At 38.6% G+C, this 17,450-nt stretch overlaps 1 protein-coding gene across 3 annotated transcripts in view; it reads right to left on the reverse strand.

Moving 5' to 3' along the window:
- Positions 1-465: 465 nt before the first annotated feature.
- Positions 466-17,450, reverse strand: part of LOC148361785 (SEC14-like protein 1) — a 32,122-nt gene continuing 15,137 nt past the window's right edge. For 2 of the 3 annotated variants that reach the window (XM_088342562.1, XM_088342564.1), the window contains 13 exons: positions 15,097-15,225; positions 14,212-14,485; positions 13,974-14,083; positions 12,423-12,612; positions 11,712-11,800; positions 11,412-11,482; positions 10,826-10,997; positions 9,649-9,783; positions 9,412-9,546; positions 7,591-7,842; positions 5,200-5,378; positions 4,940-4,966; positions 466-2,667 (listed from right to left, as the gene is read on the reverse strand). In XM_088342562.1, coding sequence (XP_088198688.1) covers positions 2,562-2,667; positions 4,940-4,966; positions 5,200-5,378; positions 7,591-7,842; positions 9,412-9,546; positions 9,649-9,783; positions 10,826-10,997; positions 11,412-11,482; positions 11,712-11,800; positions 12,423-12,612; positions 13,974-14,083; positions 14,212-14,485; positions 15,097-15,225 — 1,869 coding nt within the window. In that variant the 3' untranslated portion in view covers positions 466-2,561. The remainder of the gene's footprint in view (positions 2,668-4,939; positions 4,967-5,199; positions 5,379-7,590; positions 7,843-9,411; positions 9,547-9,648; positions 9,784-10,825; positions 10,998-11,411; positions 11,483-11,711; positions 11,801-12,422; positions 12,613-13,973; positions 14,084-14,211; positions 14,486-15,096; positions 15,226-17,450) is intronic. The other variant, XM_088342563.1, reaches the window with a different exon arrangement.

A 17,450-nucleotide genomic window follows, 5' to 3' on the forward strand; every position in this document is an offset into this window, starting at 1 on the left:
GATTTTTGAGTTTTTTTCAGCTGTAAGCCAAAATCAGCAATATTCAAATAATAAAAGGCTTGAAATAGTTCAGTTGATGTGTAATGAATCCAGAATGTATGACATTTTTGTTTTTTTAATTGCATTACAGAAAATAAAGAACTTTATCACAATATTCTAATTTTCTGAGACAGTCCAGTATGTGAGAGAGAGAGCGAGAACCAATAGCCAACTCAAGGTTAACTACAAGTGCTTGGAAGGCGTTTATAGTTTTTTACAAGGGCTCTGCTGCATACGCTATCCTTGCACTGATAGAAAAGAGAAGAATCTGGGATGCACTGCTTCTACATATGAAAGCCACTTTTGCATATTTGATTTTTTTAAGACAGAAAACAATCTTAGTTTGGGGACTTATATTGGACTGATATGTGATGCAAACATTGTATTGGGACACCCCTAGGGCAATGCAAATGAAACAGACACAACTGCTCATAATTCAAGTTTAATGTTTTCTACAACAAAAAAGTGAAGGAGCCAAATCCTCATGTACTCAAACAAGTACTTTTTACATCAAATCGTATCTTGCAGGAAGAGAAGTGGAGATATGCATCATTGCCTGAATAGAAAGCAGACAAACACATGGAAAAGTAATGACAAACATTTCATAGCCCTCAATATATCTTTGAAAATGCACACATTATGTACAGTAAATCAGGGAAGCGGGATAGAGTTTAATTGAGGGTCGCTACACACGGGCACCTCAATTGTCACTGAATTCACACATTAACAAAATATTGGTTGCAAGAACACTTCAAGCCCATGGCTTCAATTCTCATTTTCAACAAGGCAGTTGTACAAATCTAAGGTCCACTCTGTTAGAAATACATTTTTAATATACAGGAAAATGACTACTTCCATCTGATTTTACCTATTTAACCAACTACACATGAAATGAAATAGATATATTTCTTCAAAGAATTAGAAGGTGATGGCTACATGCTTGGGTGAGTGTTGTGGGCAAGGAAGTGTGTACAGTACATACATTTTAAGGGAGTGTATTTTTTTTTACTGCTCTTTCCAGTGTTCATTCTTTCACATCCAAAGTTTAGCACTCATCTGACGGCGCTATAGCAATTCACATTATTGCAAATATTTCACACAAAATAAATTGACCTTTCATTTGGAGTTCAAAATACTATCAGGTACTTAAAACATGCAAGCCAAGTTTCCTTAAGTGTTGTTTGGATGATTTCTGACAATATTCAATATTTCCTATCACAGTATTTAATGGATTCCAAAGGCTAAAATGGTGTTTATTGACAAATGGCTCTTAAAAAGGCTATTGGTTTGAACACAGCACACTCACACACCCAGTCACTATTTGAAACGTGCTTGCTTTAACAAGCCACTTTTTCTACCTTATCAAGTACGTAAAAAACCAGAGCAATCCTCAAATATAACTATCTCTAGTGCAACTGTACATGTACTACTGTTCCCCTCAACTTAAACACTGTCAATTGATAGGTATTTTAAACTCTTATGACCTCAGATATTTTATATGTAATGGCCTCGCCACAACACCCAAAATTCCAGCAATCGTTTGTTGATCCCAATTAAAGGGCCAGTTACTTATTTATGATAACATGTGCGCACACACATTGTGGCTCAGTATACATTTGTGCCTGCCTGTGAATGACAAAGATCACCCTGAAATCAGCAATCATCACCATCGACAAATGACATCTTCATGATAAATACAAACATTTCACACAGTAGAAACCCATGTTATTGCTTCAAGCACAAAAGAGTGAGATGCTGGTCAAGTATGCTGTTCAATGTGTGAGTGAGGCAATCAGAGGACACTAGAAGATGGCAACTGTCTTGCATTTCCAGAATTCAAAAAGCGCTATTCTCTCAAGATCTGTAAGATTTTCTTTAAATATACGAATGTTATCGGAAACAGGTCTGAGTAGTTGGTTTGCAAAAGCAGCCCATACAAATGTCCATGTCTTATTTTTGGGCAACCATATGCAACTTTGTGAGGATCAGATATTGGAAACATGTTAAAGTAAATTGTGTGCTGGTATTACCACCTGCTCTTAACAATTGGGTGTTGCTTGTTTATAGGTAACAGCTACTCCATTCTGCTCCAGAATTGCACAAAAGGCAAGGAATTCATCATCTGATTATTGCCACCAGAATTTTGGAGTGTAAAAGTAAATGCGGACACAATGCCTCTTTGTCCATTCACATATGCCGTTTCTGATGTGGAAACATTGCTTTGTTAAACCTCCCAAGATGCAACAGTTCAGCTTGTAGCCTTTTAACATTTCCTCACTGAACGAGCTACAAACTGAAATTCTCCAAATGCTTGGTTTCATTTGTTGTTTAGCAAATACACCAAACACTAAAATATGACCGTTGTGCTGAAAAAACAAAAACAAAAATCAGCCCTTAATGTGACCATTTCACAGTCTCAGTCTTTTTTTTCCAAACTTGATGTCTGCTGGTCATCATCCAAAGATAATAATGATGTTGAAGTCTGAGTAAAGGGGTCATTGGGGGTTCTTCGAGTGCTTTCTCTACCTGGAGATCATCGAGCTAGACTGGGATTGATTGGATGAAGTGGTAGCAGCACTGAGTTGAGAGAAACCACTGTGGCTGGACTCCAAGCTGGTCATCGAACCTCTGCAAAAAAGCAACAAAAACACAGTCTGTGAGAGAAAATAAACTAAGATCCTTCTAACATGTAAGAGGGGCCCATCAATAAGTTGTGTGCAATGCAATTAAAGTAGAAGTCAACCCAAGGGATTTTCAAGCAAAATTATAAATTACAGGCCTCTAAAAGTCTTTGTGGTTGTAGAAAGAGTTCGGTAGCAATATTCAATTGTTTTTAGCCATCTGTGGAGTCTGCCAATTTGAGAATGCTTTTGACTAAGGATGGCATCACAAACTCTTAAACATCAGCTAATGACCACTGATGCCTCTGCTTCAGAAAGTAGGTCAACTGTGTTTGGTTGTTGGCTGAAGTTTAAGATGCAATTTTTGTTTGTTTGATAGCATTATCAAATAAGAGGCCCTCAAACATGGCTACAAAAAGGTGCAATATACTTCTTCACCTGTATTTTACAAGTAATATTTAAAATTCAGCGTTTAAACAATCCATGTATTCATTATCTCCAACGCTTTTCCTCACTGAGGTCGCGGTGGTGTTGAAGCCCAGCCCAGCCATCTCAGAGCAGTTGACAGGGGGCACCTTGGGCCAGCTGATCGCAGACTCACAGAGACTGACAACCATTCATACACCCACTAATACCTAAAGTCAATTTGGAATCTCCAATAAACCTGCCATTCCATGTTTTTAAAAATCTGTGCAGAAACCTGGCAAACCCGGAGAAACCTACGCAGGCACAGATCGAGACCATGCAAACTCCACACGGGACCCATGAACCCATGACCTCAGACATGTTCCAATGACGAGCAAACCATTCAGTCGGGGGCCCATATAACATCTTAAGAGTTATTAAATCCTTTGGGGTGACCCCCTCGGTTTAATACCACAATACACGCTAGTGGATACTTTTGTATGTTGTCAATATATGGGTTAGGGTGAGAATCCAGTTTTCCCCAAAATTCTAAATGACCCGATCACAGGCATGCGAAGCCAGAGTAACTGTCAATATTAAATGTCTTCATAATCAATTTTTAAAAAGTACATTTCCTCCTCACTCCAGACGAGTATTTCTAAGCGGTTTCAGACTAGGGTGCTTCGTTTGAGGTGTCTTTAAAAAGTTCAAAGTAAAATATCGTCTTTATTGGGTTTGTGTTACAATGCCCAACTGACACCAACCCAAACCCCAAAAAAGAAAAAAAGAACAGTTTATTCGAGTGCATCTAAGAAATGCATGTATTTGCACGAACATCATGAATGAACTGGCTGAGGCTACAATCACGACTTAAAGCCAGGAGATGGCGGAAGAGACTAACAAAAGTTCCAAATTCATTACAGCGCGTTTATCTCCACCTCTAAGTTTTCCTATCGTATTATAAGGTTACTTTGTGGTGCTACAAAGCGCATGTTGTCATTTTTGGAATTGGACAGATTTCCTCTTCAAGGGTCAGGCATTAGTATGTGTGCTTGTATTTTGTAGATTATAAAAAATTACAATTGCCAGCTCAATTAGAATGAAATTGTATTTCAATAAAAAGAAGTATACAATAGTCTACAGTTTAACAGTGTTTGGAAGGTCAACATAGACAAAGATTTCAAACACCATTTTGGAATATTATATCGCTTAACTCGATTAACTTCAGATAATGTAAAAAACAGAACAAAAGCAGTTCATAAGATTAGTTTGCTACATGAAATTAAAAGTATTTCTCAAACAGTTCTATAATGTTTACAATGATGCACTGTTTGTGGTAAGAAATAAGTAAAAACAGGTAAAACTTTGATCAAAAAGTATTTTACTAGTCGATAAGTTTAATCTTTTTTTTTTTTAAGTTTTTTTTTCGTGGTGAAATAAAACACAATTAAAACCAGCTAAATCTTTTACTAGATTAGAAAAATGTGTTCTAATTTTTCTTGTTTCCATAGAATAATCCTTAAAATGAACCGGTAATGTAAAAAAATATTTCCCAGTGTAACAAGAACGATTTTACTCGAAAGGATGACTATTATACCTTTTTAATTTAACTTAATTTTATAACTAAATTACTTTCCGTGAGGAGTTTTGGTTTGATAGCGAGTAGCTGTTTGAAATCTTCAAAATGCCAGTGTTTTTTAGTATTGTTAGTCATGCAGGTAGGGTGGTAGTCAACAGGCTGAATAGCCAGATTGTGCTCAGGGATATCGTAAGTGCCATCTGCCACGACGGTGGGCTGTGAAGTTAGCAGCCAAAAAGCAGGAATGACGACGGCCTCATGCTACAGGGAAAGGGACGACCACTGTGCCACTTACAAACTCTGCACGTCACAGCAAGCCGTTCTTCACAGGAAGAAGACAAAGCGGCAGAAGAAGGACAAAGAAAGAACAATAATGCATTGGACAGAAAAAGAATATTTTAAAAAAATGTGTGTGTGTGTGGGGGGGGGTTACTCCATGTTTATATTTATTTGTATGGTTTATGAACAATGTTGGGAGGGCAGAACACGGAAATCACTATAGAATTGAGGTTCAATCGTTCCAATGAAAACCCTTTCATGGATTAAGTTACCAACCTGAAGTCCTCAGAGCCCAGCACCTCTGTGTAGTACATGACTTTGCACTTGTGTGAAGAGACTTGCAGTGTGGCCAGCACATCATCCACCCGAGGGAGATTTGTGGCCGCGCAGGCTGGCATGTTGTGGAACTTCCACTGGAGGATGTAGAAACCTGGCCAGCGTGTAATATGGGAGCCCTAAACAAAATAATAAGTGTTTGTCACAGGCAGTGTTGGGATTAATAAACTACTAAGAAATGCTTTGCTGGAAAGCATTTACTTTTCTCAGTAACGGGTACTGTAACGCATTATTTAAAAAAATAAATTGTAACCAAAGTGTCATTACTCCATAGTGCATTACTTTGTTATTCTGCAAATGTAATAAATGCAGATCATGAATTACTGTGTCCTCTGATCACTGTATACTACAGGGTTCATACACCTTTTTGAGAGCCAAATTCAAACACTTTTCAAGCACTTTCAAGGCCAATACGTTTTGACTTTTCAGGTATTTTGTGTTATTGTTTGACTTTAAATCAGTTCGGTGTGTAAAAATCTAAAGTTGTTTTGAATTTTACAAATTTATTTTGTGTCTACGTGTATTTCAATTAATATTTCATGTATTTTTCAAGGATCCCTGCAAAACATATTACAGTACTAATTTGTAAATAATTGGGTGCATAATGTTTTATTATTATTAATTGTACATCACCTAAAAAAAAAAATCTGAGTAGCCGTTTAGAAGCCGCTTCTAGAAAATGAGCCGGAATTCCCATGACTTGTCTGATAATTCTTGGATGTGACGGTAACACTTCACATGACAACTCAACAATGAGGACTGGAGGCAACATCGGTGCCATTTTTACACACATTTATAATTGTGGTCTATCGAGTCAGACTGCCAGGCATTGAAATAATTTCAAGCATTTTCAAGCGCTTCACCCAAAATTAAAACCTTTTCCCGACCTTGAAAACACAACATTAAAATTCAATTGTTTTTGCAATACACCATGTCCGGAGGAAAAAAAAAAAAGAAAACGTGCAGGGCACTATCCAAAAATGATAACAGGAGCTCTTTGAGTGGTTTGAGGCCCAAAGACAAAATGAATAAGGAGTGTCTCAACTAAGTGTTTGTTTACAAGCTCTCAAGATTGCACAAGTCAAGAAATATGAAGGGTTCATTCCTCCCGCTGGTTGGTGTACACATTTCTCTTCTATTTCTTTTATCATGTGGCTAATTTTAAAGCAGTTTTAGGAGGTCGTATTCTAAAGAAGTATATACTGTACAGTAATTCGTAACAAGATACAGTGGAACCTCGGTTTTCGAACGCCTCTCAGTTCGAACAAATCGGTTCTCGACTAAAAATTTCGAGAAATTCTTGCTTCGCTGTTCGGTCAAATAATTGGAGTTCGAACGCCGGTACGCTAGGGTGCGATGCTGAGCGGCGTACGGGTGTAGATCGTGTATATTGCCCCCACCCCTCGTGAAGAACTGTTATCACGTGCGGATGTGTTTCGTTTTGCTTTCGCTTTTAATATAAGTGTACCAAGTGTTTTAGCCCCTAATTATGCCTCAGAAGAAGGTCGGTGCAAGCAGCAAAGTTGCTACAGGTGAAAAAATAAGTATAGTGCGTACAACTATTGCATTTAAGAAAGAAATAATAGCAAAATATGAAGAAGGTGTGCGAGTTTCCGATCTTGCTATACATACAGCATGGCTTCTGCTGAGCACCACAAAGGTAAGAAATCCTATTCATAATTCTTTTCTTTACCCTTTTGTTTATTTTTACACGTTCATGTTAGCGTAATCTTTCGTACGGAAGATTACGATAACGCAAATGTTCGATTAGCCTGCGTTAGCTTTGTTTACGTAAAACATTCAGGGTGTTGGAATGGAGCCCCATTTCCAATAAAGCGCTAGCCACTTGTTGTGGAGACCCGGGTGCTAAATGACGTGTAAACGACCAGATTTTTTTATTTTTACACGTTCATGTTAGCGTAATCTTTCGTGTGGAAGATTACGCTAACACGAACGTACGATTAGCCTGGGTTAGCTTCATGTTTACGTTCATGGTAAACATTCAGGGTGTTGGAACGGATTAAAAATGATTTACATTACTTTTACGATTTTCGGTGATGGAACAAATCGGTTTTCGAACAGGGTTCTGGAACGGATTATGGTCGAGAACCGAGGTTCCACTGTAGTTACTTTTTGAGTAACGTGCTACGTTTTGGTATTGGTAATCTAGGGGGAAACTGAATTACATTTTAAATGAAGGAAGTGGTAACTGTAACTAATTACTGCATTTTTTTTGGTAACACGTTCAACACTGGTCACTGGTGAAGCATATCATTTAAACAATGAAAAATAGAAAATATATCAACTGATTTATTGAGCCATTGTACTTACCTGTACACTTTCACCCTCCTTGCAGGTTAGAGGGGACTCTACCATGCTATAATCTTGCCCCAGTGTCCACGACTTGTCTATGAGCTGTACATTGTTGCCGCCCGGGGAGGTGATTCCATGAGTTCCAAGTGGATCTTTTCGCGGTTGCTGTGGGGCACGCTTCGAGTGGTAGATGTTAAAAACCACATCACCTTTACACACATCAAAGTCCCAGGTGATGACCGAGGAGGCGTCAATAATCTCAACCAGAAGCTGTTTAAAAAAGGGACATGAGGGAACAATGAAAACTAATTTAGAATGTTGATGTCACCTGAAATATATTTTAGATATAAATGCAGACATACAAAAGTAAATGGAAGTATAGAATTAAAAAAAAACTTTTAAAGGGGAAGTATCTATTATTTGACAACTAGAGTTTTTTGTATGATGTAATGCAACTGAAAACAAGTGTTAAAAAGCACTAGAAATGATACATACTATAGAGAGTCTAAGTGACCAAAAAGCACCATTTTACTTTTTGTTTGTTTTTGCTCAACCTTTTTGGTGTTTTTAGATGACCGCAGCAGCAAGATGGCAAACAATTATGTGAGGGCTCATGTTATGTAAAATCATGTTAATTTTGCAATCTTCGAGTATCTTACAAATGCACATTCACATGATAATCATGAATTTTTGCTTATTATTTAAATCAATTGTTTTTTTTAACCAAATTAAGATTTATTTTTATTTTTTAAATATTAGGAGTCGCTAACTAATACACATTGTCCCCTTAAAGAAGGAGTGCTACTGTCAATGATAATTATTTTATAGATTTGTTTTCTGTGTACTTTATTCTGTTTTTAAGATAACTAATGAATGGAATGATGCACTAAAAACTGCCAATCTGTTGACTGTGGTCAAGGAGGAAGGAGGTTTTATTTTATATTCAACCAATTAAATAAGTGACAAAGAATACCTAATTTGATAGATGTTTTTACATTAAATTGTGTATTTTGGTTCTGTATTAAATAGCTGTGTGGCCTGTTGCATAAGTGACTAAGAAGTACAGCATCGATGAGGGAAAAGACGAAAAGACAACATATCAAAATGTTTATGAACCTTTGACCATGGTAGGACATTATGACTACTAGACACAACTATTGAAATAACCTTATGACCTGTTGAATAAATGACAAAGAAAGGAATACAACAAGAATGCAAGAACCGGTGAAAGCTTACACATTATTGGGATATTTTTATCAGGTAGCACAGGGCTAAAAAATAATTTTGAACACTGTGCATTTTTATTGAAAATTAAGGCAGCCATCTATCTGCTCTTGAACTAAGAAATGAAACAATTGTAATTAAAGTTGACCATTTTACTAGTGATTTAATGAATAATAGTTTTGTATTAATTAGCATAAATCGAAATGATCTTTTTTTAAATATATTTGGTAATATAACAACAGAGAGAGGATTTAGTACAGAAAGATATTGGTGAGAAAGAAAAAAAAACACTTTATGGGCTATTTAGTTTTGGGGATCTTAATATACATATGTGTATACTGTTTTTATGTATTTGCTTTTCTTTTATATTGTTGGTACTGTATATGTTCGATGTATTGATTTCAAATTATAGTAGTTTTGTTAATCCATAAAAATAATGTTTTAGGGCTAGGCCGTAAATAAAAATGTGCAGTCTGCAAGTTTCAACCACTAGATGGCAGATCTTTCACACACAAAAAACACCTCAAGCATGGTTGACTGCTACTGGCATGTCTACTTGTTAATGACGTTTCACTGCTTCCATCCTCTTTTTCAGAACATTTTACTCTGTCTCACCTCATGGGGAGCTCCTTTGAAAATACTGGCGCTTTGGTAGATGGTCTCGGTCCACAAACGAACATCTTCGTTTTCCAGCTCCTCTGCTGTTCGGTACAACGATTTCGGGACCAATCCTCCCTCAGGTACCTCGCACTAAAGCGAGTGCATTTGAATGCAGCCACCCATAAAATAGGTCAGTAAAAGCAATCTTAGAATCTAATCTTTTTTTTTTTTTTCAAACTCTTCTCCACTCACCATACACTCGCCACCCAGGAAGTCAGGGATAATCTCCTTGTCTATGTAGTCCACTAGTCCGCCGGGGCCTTGGTAATCGTTTCCTGCGTAGATTAAGAACTTCTTGCGGGTGTTTTCGTCAATGAAGGGACTCACCTAAAGTCACGAAACAAGTGCTTCTCAGATGACATATTGATTGGCTCACTGTGTTTTACCAGATCCCAAACACTCTTTAATCCAATTTTGTCTTTTTTTTTCAGATCTGATTAAAATAGCTCAATTTAAGTGTGTTAGAAGTGTAAGAGTGTAAAACAGGGATGTCAAACATACAGCCCGTTAAATAATCAACACCCGGCCCGCCATAAATTTCAGAGTATTTCAGAAAGAGAAGAGAGTCTCTAAATTTAAGGTGTCAAACAGGTTTAGGCATGCCAAGGGTTTAAATCTGGCTCGCAAGGCAACACTGAGAGGAGTGCAAGAAAAAAATGAGCTGCACTTAAAATTATGTCCACTTGATGTTACCCAAGCCAGGCACCACTCACAAAGCAACTGTAGTAGTGTATCTCTCTCTCTCTCTCTCTCTCTCTTTCTCTATCTCTCTCTCTATCTATCTCTCTCTCTTTTTTTTTTAAACCTACTAGTACGGCCCCCATGAGATTTTTTTTTTTTAATTAAAATTAGTTTGAAACACTTGCGCTAAGTCATTTCTATCAAAAGTTATGTTTTTTTTTAAATTAATACAGACTAAATACTTTGTCCTGCCACTAGAGGGCAGTGTTGTGTTTGTGTAGTATGGGAATTTGGTTCAGGTGGATTCACGCAACTTTTAAAATAAGCCGGATAACACATTCAATTTCAAACATTATTATTTGTTTTGCCCTATTGTGTGTGAGTTTATACATGCGCTGTTTTTAGAAATTATCCCTTGTGATAATTGATTGTAATATGTAGGGTACGTTACTAATGTAAGCTGAATGATAAAGTATAAAACTAAAAATTTAGAGTTGACATTCATTTACTGATCTCAGAACAGAAAGTCTGAATTTGGCCCCAGAGCCAAACTGAGTTTGACATCCCTGGTGAAAAGGATATACCACAGGGAGTGTTTTAGTGTGTCAGAATTTGAAACATTTAAACATGACTTGAACCTTATAAAATATGAACCTGTTATGTAACATAGCTGGGCCCCAATGCTCACCAAAGTCCAGAGGACTGGGAAGACTCTGGGAGCTCTCAAGATAAGCAGTCGCCCTAGCGTCTCTGGATAGTTGGCTTCCACAACCTCAATTATCCGCAAGAGTGCTTTGACTCCCGGTCGCCACAGGTGACGCATGTTTAAACCCTCAAGATCAACCAGACATGTCCAGCAACTGAGAAGAAACGGAGACCACAAACACAAATTACAAAAAAATAAGCGAGAATTTAAAACCTATCGCTGAAAAATGTGGCTAAAGCAGTGAACTCATTGCATGGTAACTCAAGAGTCCTTTTACATCTCCTGGCCTGGCTTGCAGCCAGTGCAGCTTAACATCTATTTATGGTGTATGTACCTTTCTGTGTCGCTGATTTCTCAGCCCCAACTCCTGCTAGGATTCCTAAATGACACAAATTCCATTCCTTTCCCTCTTCCCAGTTCCCACCATAAACTGTATCAGTTAACAAACCAACATAATTTGTCTTCATTCTACTAGTGATATGACTGACTGCTCTGCATGGCAAAATGGAATTTATGCTAATTACATTCTAAATAATTCAATGTAAAAATCCAAGTAAAATCAGTTTACCTGATGGGGCGACCAAACAACTTTGTGTTCTCTTCGCAGCGTCTCAACCCCTCCTCATTGATGGATAGAACCTAAAAAAGTGTACCATAAAATATTATGCCATTTCAAGTATTTTGAACTTGCATCAGTAAGAGTGATCTAAGCATAAAGTATTTTAAGCATACAATCGAGAAAATGTGTGTCCCTTCTTTTAAAGCACTTCCAAAGACTCGGGCTTAATTACCTAACCAACACTCGGCACGGTTTTCTGAACATGCAGTGTCATGCAAACAGACAATGTGACATAACCACTGTGCATACATGTCTAAGCAGGGATTCTTCTCCAAGAGCTCGGACCAGTCCTTTTGTGTCCATATGCCCAAGTCTCAGAACGTACAGCGGCCGACCATCTAGGAGATAAAAATGAAATGTTAGCATTTAAATCATGTTTAAAAGTCTTTCTACAGGCTAGATGGTAGGGCGCCCAATCAGAGACTGGGATGTCGCTGGATCAAGCCTCCGCCGAGTCATACCTAAGACTTACAACATTGGTACTCATTGCCTCCCTGCTTGGCACTCGGCATTAAGGGTTGGAATTGGGGGGTTTGGCCACCTAATGACTAAAATGGCTGCGCCCTGTTTGATTAAAATGCTTTTGCTAGGTTTTTAATTAACAACTTTGGAAAAATTAAACAATCTTCGCCCTTTTCTCTTGGAACAGAAGTAGGACGACAAAAGTAACTTAATGCAGGATGTGACAACACGCACCAAAGCCACGTACATGCCTGTTTAACCGAATAGTGCTGGAAATTGTCTGTGTGTTTAGGCCATCTTTGTGTTAAGCGGCTGTGATCTACCAGGACAAAAATAGCTTTTTAATTATCATGTAACTCGAGTCTGTAGGAAACCCAAGTGCAAAGATCTAAACCATCTTGGCCAGCTTTGCAAGATTAGCAGACATAAATCATGTATGTGAATGGTGGAAAATGGAAACCGATCTATAAAAAAACACAGCCACATGTTTGAACTTACCTCGATCGTGATGATGCCACCCTCCTGTGTAGTAGTCCTGAAGGACTTGTGGTGAACTCCACGTCTCTAGAAGATAATCTACTTGGTGCTGCTTTCTCCAGGTCAGCGACTGGCACAAAATTTCCCGAGCCTTGTCGATGTTGAAATCCCGGGCTCGCAAGAATCGCAGGATGTGTTCATCCTTGGGTATCTGAAAGAGACACGGAAACATAAAATCACGATTTACATTTTATAATCTGTAAACAGCAATTGGTTTTCACACTGGCAATTACATGAACTTGAGACTAGCAGCAAATACAGTGGTAACTTTTCTTATGGGCTCAAAGGGATTATGAAATACCCTTTCTTTTTTCAATTCTGCACGTAACATGTAGTGTTCTTTCCCCCAATCATACATATAGGTTTCAGAATATTCCACGCACCAAGGATCTCGAGAAATCAATTTCAAAGTACATAGTTTGTCCTCATATTCTCTAAAGGTGTGACGTCATTGTACGACAATGAGAACCAAAACAACGGCTCTCTCTGTTGAAAATCAAACGGCGATTGTAGTAATCCGCAAATGCATAGAGCTCATTTTCGCCTGGAGTAATTGGAACTTCTTACCGTGTCGTTGGGGGAGAGCTGACTGTTTTGTCCCAAGGCACTTGCTTTGATTGTCTCAAGCTCCCGTCTTGTACAGTGTGCGTTCCTTTTTTCCCTTAGCCTTCTCTTAGGTATGTAATTGTGCCTTTTCTTTTTTTCGCTACATGTTTTGCAATTAATATTGTTCAAAAAGTCCCGCAACCCTAGTGAGGATAAGCGGTGCAGATAATGGATGGATTGTCCAAAAAGTTCCCTGTAAGCGTGCGAGCTCCTGAAGGCTCCAGTTTTGTCTAGTCTAGGTTATCCCGATTTGCAGCCAGCGAGCTTGGCTTGGCTGTCGTGCTCATTGTTTTTTGTCCCAGCTGGGTTTGTTGCCGTAATCATTTTCTGTCATAGGCTCACGGATATCCTGGCTGCCTACTGCATGTTTTTGGTCAGCCAGCCTCCCGTTTTTCCACCTATTAGTCCCGGTTAGCCTTTTTTAGCAGCTGAATAGCCTGGCATGTCCCGGCTGGTTTAGCCCTTGTTAGCCCTTTTTAGCCCTTGTTAACCCTATGTGGTTTTTTTGCCAATTCGCCCCATTCTGGCCGCTGTAATGAAATGAAATGATCTGCATTTATATAGCGCTTTTCAAGTCAAGACTTCCCAAAGCGCTTTACAGTGTGCTTCACATTTCCCAATAGTCTCAACTTACTCTAGAATTAAAGTTATTGTAACTGTAAATGATTTTACACACAAAAAAACTTTTAAGGCACCTTTTTTGCCTGTGGTAATTTGCATGCACAAACTGGAATACTAATGCTGGCGGTGAGCGGTCTCGAGCGTTCTCTGGTGGTAGCCTATGGGAATACTCGAGACCAGGATTTTCCGTCAAATGCGAAATTGTCATGTTTAGAGGTCCTCGTATAAAAACGTACGTGCCACTGATTGCTCTTACAAGAACATCTGTACAAAGACGGGAGTCACCTTTCCCTTGTGGGTCTCCTGTAGCCATTTGCGAAGTCTGATCAGACAACTCTCCTGCAGGGGTGTAAGATCACCAAGATAGCGTTTGATATAATCTGCATCCAGTTTGTCTGCAAAAGAAAGAAAACAACAAATCACACTCTAAATTCACATATTTGACATGAAATCCAATTAGAAATGAAAGAAAGTAGCAATTGAATTGTTAGCAGTCTTTTTCTCGAGTATTAGCTGGACAGACCTTCCGGTGTGCCAGTCAGAATCTCGGTCAAATTGTCTGCTTGAGGGCCAGCACAATCTTGCTTGGCATCTTGTGTGGTGCTTTCTGCGGCATCATTGATCAGTGGGATGGGAACGGCGGCCGTGATAGCGACTTTGGGATCAACAGGTGGACTTGTTAAGAGGCTGGTTGGTCTGGTGGGGGGTTGGGGTAGAGAAGCCGGACTCCATCGTGGGACGTGAGTGATCCCCTCATCTTCTAGCTCTTTTAAGTAATACTCTATGATTTCTTTTCCCTGCAAATTTAAATAAAGAAGTTGGATTCAGGATGGTACAAAATGATAACTAAAATGTGAAATAGGACATTTTGCAAATCTATTTCGATGCAAGTACTTAGACCATAGGTCTGTTATTCACAGCACTTTTCCCGCACTATAAGGACCACCCCCCCAAAAATAGTATTTTGTGATATTTATTTTCATATACAAGGCGCATCACACTATAAGGCGCATGGAACTAAAATGACTGCAAAGGTTAGGGTTGCACCAAATAAAAAGTACATATGTATATGCAAATTGATTGATCAGTCGTAATATATCACTGATTACATTTGCATTCAATTGCATAACATTGGATGGAACGGGAATCGAACGTAGATCAAAGCGTGGAGGGCACCGGCTCCTATCCACTAGACCATAAGGGATACACACAACATATGAAAAGGAATTAGGTCTTATCTCATTGACTAATTAATAATTACATAAACATGGTAATGTATTTCCAATTTTTTCCACCCACACTTTCAGATTTCTGACCGATTTGGGGTTTAGGGGTGTGCCTTTTAGCCCAAAAAATACATTATATGATCAGTGAAAAACATATCACTAAGTGAAAAGATCACAAACACCTTTTTGATGCTGCTGGCATATTGCTTCATGGCAATCTTTTCCACTGTGCTTTCAAAGCCAAAGAATGACTTGATATCCAGACTGGCAGACTGCTCAAAACAAGTCCAGTCTTCATTCTCAGGGTGAACCTGAAAAATGTGAGAGCAAACTGCATCATACTGTACACAGAGCAATAAAGGGGGTTGTGCTGCTATTGCAACAATGGATCACTTGACTTCACTAGAACGCGATGCACAAAGAGAAATATGTGCACTGCACTGTGAAATGAATTGTGCTTCTGTCAGCCTATCCATATACATATAGCAAAACACGCCTAATATAAATGAAAAATTTCCAAGCTAAAATAAACATCAACCATAAGTGAATGTAGTTGGGTCAGCATCACTAAACCTATACTGTGAAATTATTATTTTTACCAGAACATCGTTATACTAAACAAAGAATAACATTGTTTTGTCATGACGTATACAGACGCTCCCCTACTTACGACCACTCGACGGTAGATACGAACATTCCTCGGGATGTCGAAAAATATCCAGACATTGCTGCAAGTTAGATTTTGTATTGTGCTCCTTTTTCCAACTACAGGACAGTACTGTAGTGCTCCTTTCCACAACTACCGGCGTGTGGTGCCGCTGTGAGAGGTCACCCAGCATCCACCCCGAAGAAGAAATCCGGCTTCTACTTCCTAGTTCGTGTGTAAACCTACTATGTGTATTTTATTTCTCACGCACTAAGAACTTTGACGTTTTTATTGTTTAATATCTTGTGCATCCATTCAATATGGTTGGTGTAAAGAGTAAAGAAGAGGCGAGCCGTTTCTTTTGAAATGAAAGTGGATTAAGAAAGCCTGATGTGATAAACAAAATGTTTGGATCGCTTTTTTTTTTGTCCACTCTCTTCCACGGAGGAGGACCTCTTGAAGCCCGTCTTTCAAAAGTAAATTAAACGCAACTTTATTTATCTTGATAGAGCACATTCTTTTATGAAATGTTTATTTTTTAGTACAACCCAATACAGGTTACTTATACAAGCCTTAAACATACTTATACAAACCTAAAACGTACAAAATATAACACTGAAGCAACTTACGAACAAATTCGACTTACGAACGATCGGCCGGTACCTAGCTCGTTCGTAAGTAGTGCAGCGTCTGTACAGTTTATTTAAGAGTACATTTAGTTTAACCTACCCTTTTTGTCTGAAGCGGGGTACTAATATTGGTCCCTGGTATCCCCCCAATCACCTGACTGGCCTGACGACTAGTTTTGAAAATAGGAAATTATAAATGTAAACAGGGGAAAAGACTTTTTTTTTTTAAGTCTTCAGATTGGCAGTATTCAGTATTTCAACTGGAACAAGAAATCATTTGCATGATCCATGCCTATCAATACATGATCAATTCTTAATAAAAACTTTAAATACTGGTACATCTATTGGTATTGGCCTATCAATTATATATTTAGAGTAATCATCGCCCAGTGCCTTGTTTGGATAAGGATAGTTTTGGCTCATTTTAGCCCCACTCCTAATAACCTAGTAATAACATAAAAATAATAAAGTGACAACATAATGATGACAACATAACTGATGACTCAGATGATCATATCAAACTGGTGGCCCTTCATACTAATCAGCAGCAAAGAAGTAGTTGTCAGCTTTAAAAAAGGTTGTGAACCCTCATGTTCAATGTATAATATCTGTTTAAAAAAATCATTATATCCGAGGTAAAATTTGGTATAACGCCAAGAGGCAAATATCAAACACTGTTCTGGTAGTGTAATAGCCCTTGGCTACCAGATTATTTCTGCTGTGGCATGGGCTATTAGCGTTGTCTAATTAGGCTGTCCCGTTGAGTTACTGTTAATACTGTGTGTCAACGTGCGCAAAAAACCCCACTGCAGTGGCCTACAGCTGAAATTAGATCCCTTTACGATAATGCAATGTGCTTGACCTGTTTAACTAAATGCACCCATGCATACTCACTCGCTGATGAGTGGATTTTAAGTAAGAGCGAGCAATTGATGGCCACATCTACAGGGATACTTAGTTTCATCATTATGGATCACTATTAAAGAGCTTTCTGGCAGTATCAACACGGATATATTTTATTAACATAGCACTTTAAGACAACAATCAGGGGGGAATGCTGAATTTCCAAAAGGCATCACAGTGTGAGGACAGCAGAGAAAATAATCGGGACTACACTTCCCTCCATTCAGGACATTGGCCAGAAGCGCTGCCTATCCCATGCTAAGAACATTATCGGGGACCCCTCTCACCCCCATCATGGACTGTTCACTCTGCTAGCCTCTGGGAAGAGGTACTGCAGTGTGCGGTGCAGGACCACCAG

The sequence above is a fragment of the Urocampus carinirostris genome, chromosome 8 (genome assembly GCF_059441175.1).
Source record: "Urocampus carinirostris isolate Australia breed hairy pipefish chromosome 8, RoL_Ucar_1.0, whole genome shotgun sequence".
Taxonomy (NCBI): domain Eukaryota; kingdom Metazoa; phylum Chordata; class Actinopteri; order Syngnathiformes; family Syngnathidae; genus Urocampus; species Urocampus carinirostris.